The sequence below is a fragment of the Drosophila arizonae genome, chromosome 5, assembly GCF_054131065.1.
Source record: "Drosophila arizonae isolate 15081-1271.41 chromosome 5, UAZ_ARI_1.0, whole genome shotgun sequence".
NCBI lineage: Eukaryota > Metazoa > Arthropoda > Insecta > Diptera > Drosophilidae > Drosophila > Drosophila arizonae.
The window spans coordinates 7025304-7037917 of NC_142925.1; the positions used below are offsets into that span (position 1 = coordinate 7025304).

The 12614-nt window shown below is 35.8% G+C and overlaps 4 protein-coding genes across 8 annotated transcripts; 2 read left to right on the forward strand and 2 right to left on the reverse strand.

The window, feature by feature from the left end:
• Positions 1-20: 20 nt before the first annotated feature.
• LOC108615300 (uncharacterized) lies at positions 21-2707 on the reverse strand. The gene is made up of 4 exons (XM_018009698.2): positions 2256-2707; positions 1759-1826; positions 366-528; positions 21-296 (listed from the first exon to the last, which is right to left on the reverse strand). The coding sequence occupies exons 1-4, from the start codon at positions 2374-2376 to the stop codon at positions 205-207; spliced, it is 444 nt and encodes a 147-aa protein (XP_017865187.1). The 5' UTR covers positions 2377-2707; the 3' UTR covers positions 21-204.
• Positions 2708-4383: 1676 nt separating this feature from the next.
• On the reverse strand, positions 4384-12380 carry LOC108615295 (uncharacterized). Of its 5 annotated transcripts, none has more exons than XR_016270615.1 (4): positions 12054-12377; positions 8746-9195; positions 5159-8651; positions 4384-5088 (listed from the first exon to the last, which is right to left on the reverse strand). XR_016270615.1 is itself a non-coding variant. In XM_018009692.2 (3 exons), exons 1-3 carry the CDS (start codon positions 12112-12114, stop codon positions 8311-8313), a joined length of 849 nt encoding a protein of 282 aa, XP_017865181.2. In that variant the 5' UTR covers positions 12115-12380; the 3' UTR covers positions 4384-8310. The 5 variants fall into 5 exon arrangements, 2 of the variants coding, with proteins under 2 accessions (XP_017865181.2, XP_017865180.2); XR_016270614.1 differs by having other exon boundaries at positions 5153-8651; XR_016270616.1 differs by having other exon boundaries at positions 5149-8651.
• Positions 4426-5710, forward strand: LOC108615298 (uncharacterized). Its single transcript, XM_018009697.2, has 4 exons — positions 4426-4603; positions 4680-4765; positions 4878-5034; positions 5222-5710. Exons 1-4 carry the CDS (start codon positions 4426-4428, stop codon positions 5368-5370), a joined length of 570 nt encoding a protein of 189 aa, XP_017865186.1. The 3' UTR covers positions 5371-5710.
• On the forward strand, positions 6842-8115 carry LOC108615297 (uncharacterized). Its single transcript, XM_018009696.2, has 4 exons — positions 6842-7028; positions 7126-7211; positions 7366-7522; positions 7766-8115. The coding sequence occupies exons 1-4, from the start codon at positions 6842-6844 to the stop codon at positions 7912-7914; spliced, it is 579 nt and encodes a 192-aa protein (XP_017865185.1). The 3' UTR covers positions 7915-8115.
• Positions 12381-12614: the final 234 nt, after the last annotated feature.

The following is a 12614-nucleotide window of genomic DNA, read 5'->3' on the forward strand; positions in this document are numbered from 1 at the left end:
TCCATATCAAAACAAATGTGTTCAATATTCATTTGTTTATTTATAAATACGTTTTGTTTTTCTTGTATAAAATGAAGGCACTCGGTAAACTCTTAAATTACAACGAATCTGCTAGCTAATGCAATTCGAGAAAGTATTAGAATAGAAAAAATAAATGAAAAGCGATTAGAGATTTAACGCGAAATGCAATGAGTTAAGAGAGATTCAAACGACGACCGTATGCTGCGGATTGCCCTGACGGTTCTTCAGCTGCAGATGATACGAGTAGACGATGCGGGCGCAGAACAGACAAATAACTGAAAGGAATAGCAAAGGATATATGAATATCAAATATTGTATATGATTTTATGTTCATGTTCACTTACGCATCATCACAATGTAGAAGAGCAGCGCGAGGATGACATTGTTGAAGCCGGACGCCTCGCGATAGCCACCAAAGTGGAAAATGGTGCCAAAGATGGCAAACGGAAAATTGATGGCAATCAGCAGGGCATAGATGAGCCAAATGCCAACCAAGATATGGTTATACTACAAGGAGAAACAATAACAAAACAAATTGTTTAATATGTTCAAGATATTGAATATTTTATTAGAAAACAAACTTTTTAGGCTGCCCTCGCATATAAATATGCATGGCAAAGCCTTGACTGTTAAACGTAGAAAGTTAATTATCATTAGCTAATTAAAAGAATTCTAGATGGCTAAACATTCTAAGCGCGACTATTAGATGCCCTGTTTTTGAGTAATTAAAAGCCATCAGAATAATACTTAAAACAAAAATCAGTAACAGCTGTATTAATCTAATACCGTATTGACTGAATACCGTATTGACTGTTAAAATTTATAGATTATTCAGTGAATTATCGTATACGAATAATCGCAAATATAGTTACAATTTTAAAAGCGACTGTCAAGGCATTGAAGTATCGTTTACAACAATTGCAAAATCTAGTTTTATTACTTAAAATTTCATTCATGTTGCCAACTGCCAAAATACTGGAATATTGGAATACGGTATTCACAAATCCTATTGGAATATTGACTTGGTTATCGTACAGTCCAATCGTTGAGCTCACTAGCAACAGCTTTCTCATATCGTATACGCCAATTGCATGCACGTTTCTTATTGGAATGCACATGATCTAATAGGCTCTACTCCATGCAAGCTGATTCATCACTGCGAAAACTTCAATTGCAACTGAAGCAACTCAAAGTTGGATTTTTATTTGGTAAGTGATTACATCACAATTTTCATTCTGATCTCATCCAAGTCAAGGTATCAAATAATGGCTACGTACATACAAAAGTAATATAATTATATGTATGTATGTATGCAGATTAGGTTAATGCAGTCGGAGACTCGAAAGGGTAGACAGCAAATGTTTAATCTCATTTAGCAATGAATCATGTTTTTCTTGAGAACAGTTGGTATCTACTGTGTGCATATGCCCCGCTACCCTATTGAGCACAGTTTTATATTTAGAATTTTTGTTTTCTTAAATATAACACTTGTTGCCCGTTTAGAGCATAAGTGTATGTGTGTGTATATATATATATATTTTTTTTTTTCTTGGGCATGGTTCCGGTCCCACTATTTTGTTGATAAGCGTATATCTTAATGTCAAGATTGCTCTTACAAATGTACACTCTAAAGAAAAATACAAATATAAACATACACACACATACACATATATATATATATATATATATATATATATATATACATACACTGTATATGTATGCAGTGTATAGACTTACCCGCAGACAGCCAATGAGCAGGCAAACATTTGCAATGACCGCAATTGCGAATCCAATAAAAGTCAGAGCTGAAAATAATAAGAATTAATCTCTCTCTGTGTGATCATCATTGTATTTAAAACTTGGCGACAGACTTGCACAAAAATTCCAAACTATCTATGTAATTCAAAAACAAAAAACCAAAAACAACAAAACATAAACTGAATGAAAAAATACAAAAATCAACGCTCGCCCTCGTCGTTGAGAACACGTTTCGAAAAGCCTTGTATAGAGAAGTATTAGCTCATTCTTTATATTTACGTATATCTACATATATACATGCATACATGTATAAATAATTATATGTATCTTTATACGTACGTATACATGCATACATTTCAAAAATGTGGGAACGGCTAAACATAACAAAAACCAAAACAGACAAACACATTCTAACTCACTCTCACACACTTATAAAAATGAACTCGAAAAGCATTTCCAATAAGAATTTCACTTACCACTGGGCGCGAATAGCGTATTTAATGCTATGGAAACTAGCGTATAGATGGCTATGCCCAAACACCAGCTGCGCAGCTCTGTGTCGCATGGTCCACGATCGACGGTTAGCTCGATTTTCATTTTAAAATGTTTGACTTTATTGTTATTTGAGCTTCAGCCAAATTCGTACCGCAACTGATCGTAATTCTCGACTTAAATGCACAACCGACGTACGCAACAGGCTGAAAACAACTGAATAAGCGTCTTTAAATTCTGCTACGCCTCACCACACACACACACGCGCTAGCACACACATACACTTTCATCTCCCCAGTGAGCGTTGTTTACTGCTCCACAGAGAATTCATTAGCAAGATGGGCAGAGGGAGAGAGATGAGAGAGTGACATTTAAAAATATACATATCTACTACATGTCTGACGAGTGGCGGCTTCACATCTCACACGTATAACACAGACTAGAACAGTTAGTACAAATTTTAAAATTTCACTGCAACTACACAAAAGCTTTTGGAACAGTCTGGCAACGCTGTGCGCTCTTAGTAAATGCAACACTTACTCACGATTGAGTGATGAGGTTATGCAAAGCGAACAGCACGACGTCATTTTATGAGAAAATGGTGGCGCGCGCGTTTAAATTTGTATGAAAATCAAGCAACTTTGACACTGTTATTTGTCTTAAAACTAGTACACTAAATAAAACGAGTTCGACGGCTAATCACATGTTCTATATAGATTCACGAATCGGAAAATATAAAGGGTTTTGCTAATTTTTATACTCTAAGCCGTTTTCTAAGCAGTTATTGATCATGTAATCCCTTGACCACTTTTACTTTTGCATGTAATGGATTTAACCTTACTATCTAAGGCTTGAATTTGTAAAACTAAAGAGTTACTACTAAGTATTATGCATTTCCCATCAATCCGCATCATTATATTTACGAATTTCATTATTTATATTACAAATCCGATGGCCATAGATGATACGCAGCATTGTTAGCCTCTGCCTAGGTTTTTAGAGCTGATTCAGGCTGATTATATGTTTCCTTAGGTTTCAATACTCATAATCATGCTAAGTTTTCGCGTACGTAAATTGACATGAATAAACAATACTGATGGCGAAAATCTAGTTAACCAACCAACCATTCCTGCTGATATTTTGGCCGTTTTGGCCTTGGTTGCTTTCGAGAGGCCTCCCAGTTCATTCCATCATATACTTAATTTCTTTATTGTATGGAAATAAATTATTATTATAAATTAGGGATTGACCATTTTAAAGATATTTACTATTGAAATTTCCTTATATATACTTAATTTTTGTTATTTTCGACCACTTAGCCGATTTCTACTGAAGTGCCTACCAAGCTTCAGCTAGGATAACAGAGCACAATCTGGAAATATGACGTTACAAGAGTTAGTTAGCATTAAAAGTGACGGGACTGCTCTTTGCGCAACCTACTCTGTCTTTTAACAGTGGAAGCTGTCATCCCTTCACAATTCCGTGAAGTTCACAATTCCGCAAAGCAACAGTTAACTTAAAACCGCATTGCAACTTGCAAGCGTGAAATCATTCTCAATTTCGACGTAGACGAAGCGAGTACTCAGTTCTAATTTCAGGTTCGTGTAATTACGTATATGTGCCAGGGATTCCAATTTGTCCTTTTTCGGACAGATCTGTCCTGTTGGCTATGTGGCTTTGTTCGGAAAAAATATCAAACAATCTCTATCCGGAAATCTGTCCTTTTTTCGTGAATGCGAATCGTGTTCATATTTTTCCAGTTGGTTGGTTATTTTTCCAGTTGTTGTGTTGTACCGGTATTTGGTTAAGAAAAAATTGAATTGTGTATGTGCTTTGTATGTATCATCGATATCGTTTATAATTGTGTTCAATGCGAATAGAGTGATTAAATGCCAAAAAAAAAGTTCGAGATTTCTGACTACAACAGCCAGATTTCAAGTCATGGATAGCCCGAAATGAAGACGCAACGATAAGGCGTTCTGCATAATCTGCAAATATTGTATAATTAAAATTTTTTTTTTCCAAAACAAAGTTGACATCATTGATATGTACATACATACATTTTGCATATCGTATATGTAAATATTTGACTTTTGCATTTCATTATCCATAGAAATTTCGTTTTAATTTGGTGTAAACAACAAAGAGTGAAAAATGTTGAAAAGATTCTTCTGCATGAGTCTCAATACCGCCGGCGTGGTGATCGGCTGGTTGGGTATTGTTGGCTCCTTATTGGGTATAATTCTGCTAAGCATAATTTTGAAATTTGACGATGATATTGTTAAGGCTCTTGATTTAAAGACGTCTTCTGGGGATGATCAAATGCATTTGGGTAAGCAAAAGCAGAAGTGCGAGAGAGCGAGCAAAAATGTTTAACGGAAATCAAACAATATATCTTTGCTTTGCAGCAATTGTCATCGGATGCAGCGTTTTCATGGGGTTCATTCTGCTGAACTTACCGTCATCGGCCCTGCTAGTACTTGGCACCAAGAAGGTAAATGAGGGAGAAAGAGTGTGAGAGTGCATTCTGTTATAATTTTACTCTATTTACATATTTGCTTTGTCTGCAATCATCGCCTGCTCATCTCTTTTACTCTAATGCACAGGAACGTCATCTGATGCTTCTGCCATGGCTGATTAATTCTGCCGTCGGACTTGCCTTTAGCATTGTTTATCACCTGTTTGTAGTAAACTTCATGATCTACGCTGGCAACAATATCAAGACCCTTGTAGCTGCTCTGATACAAATTGCTCTAATACTAGGTGAGTCACACTTGGGGATGTTGATGTAAATACAGAAGTCAATTATTTGCGCACCTGCAAGCATTAAAACATTGTAATTCTGTTTACCAGACTTTCGTAGTTTTTTTATCTTACGCACACATACACATGTACTTTTTTTTATGTATATATATATATATATATATATGAATTCTCATTTCTGTTTTAGCTTTGCAAATCTACATTTATATGGCAATCTACTCGCTGTTTAAGCAAATTCAGCAAACAGGCGCGCAGCCGCGTCCACTGACAACTGCTACACCGGGCATGGCTGTACCAAATCAGGGCAATACGTATCCCAGCTGTACCAAAAATTGAAAGCGAAGCATCAGAGCAAATGTGAACAACTTCGTTCTGCACTGGGACACTTAACACATACATTTAAATACAGATACATAATTACCAGAGCTGACATTTTAGCTTTTTTCACGTCAGATCAGGCTTTATTTGAAGTCCTTATGCGGAAAAAATTCGAAAGCGGCGGGCTGCGGGAATTCTGGCATTAAAAAAACATTAATTTAGCTTTATTTTAGCTTTATTTAATTATCACTTACGATTTATTTTGTTTTTATCTTTGTTAAAAGTTTTGACTGAAAACTAAAAATCATGAATACAAGTATCGATACACGATTTTGTATCATACAATCTTTTGAAATCATTTCGTGGTTTGAGTAACTCGTATTTGTCTACAAAAAAACACAAATCTGCATGAAGTGGATTTGCATAGAAAGAAAAAATTAATTTAGGGTAAACTCCAACAAAAACCACAGAACAAATCACTCATTTTCGTGAGGATTCTAGAAATAGGATTGGAAGCGTTAAGTTTATTATGATTTTGGACGAATCAAGTGACAAAGCGGCTCAGTAAATAACAATGCTCAAACACCAGCTGCGCAGCTCTGTGTCGCATGGTCCACGATCGACGGTTAGCTCGATTTTCATTTTAAAATGTTTGACTTTATGGCTATTTGAGCTTCAGCCAAATTCGTAGCGCAACTGATAGTAATTCTCGACTTAAATGCAATACCGACGCGCGCAACAGGCTGAAAACAACTGAATACGCCTCTTTAACGTCTTTATTGCTCCTAAGAGAATTAATTAACAAGAGGGACAGAGGGAGAAAGATGAGAGAGTGCCATTTAAGAATAACATTCTACTTGTCTGACGAGTGGCGCGTTCACGTGTGAGAGCACGTATAACACACAACAGTTATTACACATTTTAAAATTTCGCTGCAACTACACAAAAGCTTTTAAAACAGTCTGGCAATGCTGTGCGCTGTTAGTAAATGCAACGATTACTGCAGATCTAACATTACCTAGTGAGTCGTCTAACAGCACTGTTAATAGTCTATAATTATAAGTGAATAATATGAAAACATTAAAATTTCTCTCATGAAAATACATAGGTGTATTGTATAATTGTTTAAATATTATTTACTAAACTAATTTGTTAAATTATTTTAATCAAAATACACACGCGACTTAACATTTAAGTACGTTGCGTTGGTCGCTAACGTCAAATACGCAGCATCAATGTTCTGTTAATAGATTTGAAGCTGTCATCCCTGCACGATTCCGCAAAACAACAGTTAACTTGCAAACGCATTGTCAGTGTGAAATCATTCTCAATTGCGACGTAGACGAAGCGATTACTCAGCTCTAGTTTCAGGTTCGTGTGGTTATATATATGTATATATAGTATTTGTGCATATATAAATATTTGTGCTTTTGCAATTGCAATATCCATAGAAATTTCGTTTAAATCTAGTGTAAACAACGAGTGAAAAATGTTGACAAGATTATGCTGCATGCGTCTCAATACCGCCGGCGTGGTGCTCGGCTGGTTGGGTATTGTTGGCTCCTTATTGGGTGTAATTCTGTTATCCACCATTTTGGGATATGCTGATGTTATTGCTAAGGGAATTGTCGATAAGATGCAACCTGAAGAAGCGACCTATGATGAAGTACATTCAGGTAAGCAAAAGCAGGAGAGCGAGAGAGATAGAGAGAGCGAAAATGTTTTAGGGAAATCAAACAAGTGCGTTAAAATGCTCATATCTTATCTTTGCAGCTATTGTCATCGGATGCAGCGTTTACTTGGGGATCATTCTGCTGAACTTATTGTCATCGGCCCTGCTAGTACTTGGCACCATGAAGGTAAATGAGTGAGAAAGATTGTAAGAGTGAGAATGACGGTGGGAGGGGATCGTAGAGTAAACTGCAAACGTCATGCGTTCTGTTATAATGTTACTCTATTTATTTGCTTTGTCTGCAATCATCGTATGCTCATCTCTTTTACTCTTATGCACAGGAACGTCATCTGATGCTTCTGCCATGGCTGATTAATTCTGCCGTTGGACTTGTCTTTAGCATTGTTTATCATTTGGCTCTATTTGTCGCCGCGTTCTCCTCTGGCGCCGATTTCGGACACGTTCTACCTGCTTTGATACCCACTGCTCTTATACTAGGTGAGTCACACATGTTGGGCATATTGATGTAAATATAGCATACATTCAAACATACGAACATTGCAATTCTGATTACAAGGCTTTGGTAGTCTTCTTATCTTACTCACACATACACATGCACATACCGAGGAAACACCCTTTATATATTTTTATTTTTATACATATACATATACTTGAATACTTGAATTCTTGGAATTTCGTATACATTGCTAATTGCGCCTTGGTTTCTCATTTCTGTTTTAGCTTTGCAAATCTACATTTATATGGGAATCTACTCGCTGTTCAAGCAAATTCAGCAAACACGCGAGCAGCAGCGTCCATTGATAACTGCTACACAGGGCATGGCTGTACCAAATCAGGGTAATACCTATCCCAGCTATACCAAAATTTGAAAGCGAAGCATCAGAGCAAAAGCGATCAATTTGGTTCTGCACTACGACACTTAATACACACATTCGAACACAGATACATAACCACTTCCTTACTTTATCAACTGTTATAACAGAGAAAAAAAAAGTCCCCCATCTATATATATATATAAAAACTTACTTGAATATATGCAGAGCCATATGTTGCTCAGAATTTGTTGTAAATTGAATGAAATATTTTTTGGCGCATTTTTTAATGCTTGCTATAATATAATATATTAATAATAATAATATATATATATATATTTATATATATATGTACACACACAGATGAAAGATTGAAAAGTTTTAGGGGCGGGGCGCGGCGGAAAGAAGAGGATCTCTCGAATCGTTGCAACCTGTTGATGGAGCAGCTTATGGTCATTTACCCAGACCCAACCACATGTAGCTGGGATCAATAAACTGCGAACCTCGATATCCATTGGGATTACGCGACACCAGCGAGCGTATCTTCTGCGATGGTCGATAGCTGCGCAGCTTGGAGCCCTTGCGATCGGACGGCTGCCCGGAATCATAGTCGGCGCCATCTAAAGCACCCGCATCGTTATCATCATCATTGTCGTCGATTATCATTTGCTGATGCGGATGCACGCCCTCGAGCAATTGAGATTCCTCCTCGCCGAGCTGATGTTGCGACTGCTCGGCATAGTGAACGTTCGCCTTCAGCTGCTTAAAGAAATCACCCAGATTTGTCATTACTCCTGGAAGTAAGAGAGAGCGGGTTTGGTGGGAGAGAAAGAGAGATACTTCACTTAGCAACAGGTTGGACGGGCTACTAAACAGGCAGCTAATCACCAGCACTGATGGAGGGCTTAAAGCGTGAACTTGGCTCGCGTTTACGTTTATAGTAGTAGTTGGCCACATCCGGCTGCAGCACGTAATCGTTCAGACTCATTGTCGGCCTATACGGTTGGAGGCCACGTTTCAGTTTTGTTCTAGATCGTTCTGCCGGAGATTGCAGCCATGTCCGATGCACCTGGGCCAGCTCCTTCAAGTGTTTATCGGAGCGCCAATGTCTGTTCTTGTTCAGCGGATACGGCGGGAAATTGAAAGCCATGTCAACAAATTTGGGCACCATTTCCCTGGCCTCAATATTTGGCAACAGATTTCCGTTGCCATAAAAGTTGCTCGCTGGCCAGTTGCTGTCGTCGCTGTCGTCCCCGCCGCTGATGCTGCTGCTGCTCCAGGACGACGCCAACGCTTCCTTTGAGCTGCCATCGATGGCCATCATTTGCATGGGCGATGCTGTGGAACAAGTAGCATTCATTTACTATATATATGTTGTATATATGTATATTCGTATCCACGGGGATTCATATTTTCTGGTGCCTGAAACGGATGTTCAATTTCCGTTTGGGCTCCTGCAGATTTTAATTGCTGATATGCACAGAACAAAAAAGGAAAACAATAAAATTAATTGAGGGTCAATCGCTAAGCTGACAGATAGACAGACATACATATGTATCCATGTCATATGCCACCAGAGATACACCAGTTGAATCAGAGTTAAGGTTGAACGCTTTTAAATTTCTGTTTCGATTTCATCAAATTGTGGAATTGCTCTTGTTGACTTAAATATTCATGCGGCCTGATAATGTACGGATCAGAGTTAGATTGATTGAATTGTGCCTGATTGCAATATAATGTGTATATGTATGGTTATTAGGCCTGATAATGCTTGAGTAAATTAATTGTTCTCATATTTTTATAGACTTTTTTTACTTGGGATAAGAGCTGAAGAAGGCATCAGATAAATCAGAATTTAAATATTCAATAAAATGTATTTTTGATATATTACAAGAAAAAGCTATATCAAGTATATATATTTCAAAAGAATGCTTAATATATGCCAGTTAGACTCCATATAGTATAGACAACCATTTTAGTATTTCCAGCTAAACCCTAAATCTTAAACTTTGCTTCTAGTTTAAAAACTGTAAAAGATAAAGCTAGTCCAAGTCACGCTTCTAGTATTATTTATATTATATATACTATATAATAATTATATACCCAATATTAGTGTGTGACTGTTTTGTACGAATGCATGCTTACAAGTTCAGTTCTTTATCAGTCGCCTATAGTGAGCTCATTTCACAACCATGCTGAATAAAAGTAAAATATACAAATGAAAAAATATTAACAAAAGTAAATAAAAAATTCCGATAATTTCTATATATAAATTTCATATTATTGTGTAATTCATTGATAGATTGTCATATACATATGTACATATATAGTCTAACTGAACAACTCCAACTCTGTATGAAATTCAATCAGATATAACTTGTTTTTAGCTTAGTTTTTTGTTTTGTTTCATGGATGCTATTTTATATTATAATTTCTCATTATTTGCACGTCTCATGTTATTAATTTAAGCTAAACAATTATCAATGTGGGGTTTCCCTCTGCTCGCAAGCAAATAGGGCTAATTTCTGGTTATCTGTAGAGTTTATACTACATATAAACAAATATACAAATATTTTCATATTTCGCAGACAATTATTGATGTTTATACTATATATGCAAAAATGTGTATGTATATAAACAGGCAAACACATACCAAAAGATTCATATTCAGAGATGACTATTTGGAATGTGGTTATCTTTTGCTTGTGTAATAAATACATTTTCTGGTTATTCTTAATCAACTTAGATTTCGAATTAAAAGTGGGGTAAAACCCTTTAAATAAATACATACATACGTATGACGATTATTTTCATTCAAAACAAGTAATCATTCGGTTTAAAAATATGTATGTATATAACTCTTAATCTAAAAGAAAGAAAAAAACAATGGAAAATGTTAAGAATGCGGGGTTAATAGACTTTGATTTGCATAAGGGAAGCTTGCAAAATTGTTATATGGAGTCGACTGTTATACAAGCGTATAACAAAGCCGCCTTTTAAAATAATTCTAATTCTAACCAAATTGTTAAAATGCTGCCCATACATATTTATGCATACCTATATACATATACATATATATGTTCATATACTGATTATAAATATAATTATATGTACTATTATAGCCTGTTATACAAACATACATACATACGTCATATGCATTGTCAATCCAATTCTAAGAAAAAACTGAGGTCAGCTACGAATGAGTGCGGTTTCACTATGCTTTATCAACTTAGTTTGAACTTGGGTTATAGAAATAATATATATATTTCATTAATACGCGTGCCTCATTTTAAGTTTTAGTTAAAACGCAATGATTGTCGAGTTAGTTCTGCGTTAAAACGGATTCGGCTTAAAATCTGTTTTATATGCAGCAAAGCAAATGAGTTTTATACGGTTTTAGAGAAAATGTTTCGAACAGCTGTCTGGGTGTTGAGTTTCTTTCCTCAATTAAAAGTATTAGTGAAACTTTCATTCTCATTCTAAATTTCTACAATATTTGACTAAAGTCTCATACAGAAATTGAAAGTATTTCCCACTGGTGATTCATAAGAAATATTCTCAATTAACATGGGAATTACCTAGTTTCGATTGAACACTCTGTGCTTTTTTTTTTTTTTTTTTGTTATATTATTTCATTTATAAATAAACATTATTTAATCTATTTGTGGGTCTATTAATGATCGGCATCAATTTACATTGTGCTTAAAGGATTCACTGTTCTTTTGATTGTATGGTAAAAACTTGATAAGTTAGAAAATTAGTTTTTTTAAATAATTTATTAATAAGTTCACAGTTCACACTTCATAGTCTTGTTTCGTATTCACTCTCTTATCAAGCTCGCACCAGTAAACACTCACGTTTTTATAACATCGTTCACACGCGTTTTATTAACATGAATATTAACTTTTGGATCTTAAAAAATTATTAGTAAAGGTCTAAAAAAAAAAATAAAAATAAATAAATAAATAAATAAAATAAAAAAATAAAAATATATAATAAAATTAAAATTCGAAACATTATAAATAAAAATGAAAAAAAAATAAAAATAAATAAATAAATAAATATATGCTTAGATTATCTTATGCGTGCAACAAATCAAAAAAATGTAATTTGAGGAACATTATTTTTGATTAAGAAAACAAAATTAAATAGATTAAATAATAATTATTATTTATAAAATTTCGTGGCTGTCTTACCCGTCATCAGCAGCAGGAACAGCGATATGCATTGCCTTTGATTGAAACATTGAAGCAACATAATTTATAAATTTATTTTTAGTGAATTGAGAAGGAACTCTATAATTAGAGTTTAGACATTTTGTCTAGGATGACTTTAGCTTTTGCCTCGGCTAAAGACTTGTTGAGCACATTATTTATTAGTTAGCAAATAGTGGCGTTGAGTTTCAAGGAGACGGAGCCGGAGCCGGAGCCGAAGCAGGAGCAGGAGCAGCAGAGCACAAGATCGGATTCCACAAAACGAGGCAATTGACAACGGTCGACTGATGGCAGAGTCGGATGCTTAAAGGGTTTTTATAGCCGACAGGCGACGAGCACCTGTTGTCCCTGCTGCCTCGGCTGGCCAGGTGGCAGGAGGAGAGAGGGGGAGGCAGGCGACAGAGGGCAGGCAAGCAACTTCAACGGTTTTGGGGCATGCGCAAAAACTATCGCATTAGCTGCTTATTTGAAACGCAACTCGACTCGCCTCGACTTAACTCGCCTCGCTTTAGATATTGTCTAATATGCATGGCAATGGAGCAA

Excerpts from the sequence above, each read along its gene's own strand:
- LOC108615300 (XM_018009698.2), bottom strand. The coding sequence starts at position 2,376 with ATGAAAATCGAGCTAACCGTCGATCGTGGACCATGCGACACAGAGCTG. Across the intron at positions 1,827-2,255 it reads TACGCTATTCGCGCCCAGTG|CTCTGACTTTTATTGGATTC; the intron begins GTAAGTGAAATT and ends TATTATTTTCAG. Across the intron at positions 529-1,758 it reads TGCTCATTGGCTGTCTGCGG|TATAACCATATCTTGGTTGG; the intron begins GTAAGTCTATAC and ends TTCTCCTTGTAG.
- LOC108615298 (XM_018009697.2), top strand. The coding sequence starts at position 4,426 with ATGTTGAAAAGATTCTTCTGCATGAGTCTCAATACCGCCGGCGTGGTG. Across the intron at positions 4,604-4,679 it reads GGATGATCAAATGCATTTGG|CAATTGTCATCGGATGCAGC; the intron begins GTAAGCAAAAGC and ends TTTGCTTTGCAG. Across the intron at positions 4,766-4,877 it reads TAGTACTTGGCACCAAGAAG|GAACGTCATCTGATGCTTCT; the intron begins GTAAATGAGGGA and ends TCTAATGCACAG.
- LOC108615297 (XM_018009696.2), top strand. The coding sequence starts at position 6,842 with ATGTTGACAAGATTATGCTGCATGCGTCTCAATACCGCCGGCGTGGTG. Across the intron at positions 7,029-7,125 it reads CTATGATGAAGTACATTCAG|CTATTGTCATCGGATGCAGC; the intron begins GTAAGCAAAAGC and ends TTATCTTTGCAG. Across the intron at positions 7,212-7,365 it reads TAGTACTTGGCACCATGAAG|GAACGTCATCTGATGCTTCT; the intron begins GTAAATGAGTGA and ends TCTTATGCACAG.
- LOC108615295 (XM_018009691.2), bottom strand. The coding sequence starts at position 12,114 with ATGTTGCTTCAATGTTTCAATCAAAGGCAATGCATATCGCTGTTCCTG. Across the intron at positions 9,196-12,053 it reads GTTCCTGCTGCTGATGACGG|CATCGCCCATGCAAATGATG; the intron begins GTAAGACAGCCA and ends CTTGTTCCACAG. Across the intron at positions 8,652-8,745 it reads TAAGCCCTCCATCAGTGCTG|GAGTAATGACAAATCTGGGT; the intron begins GTGATTAGCTGC and ends TCTTACTTCCAG.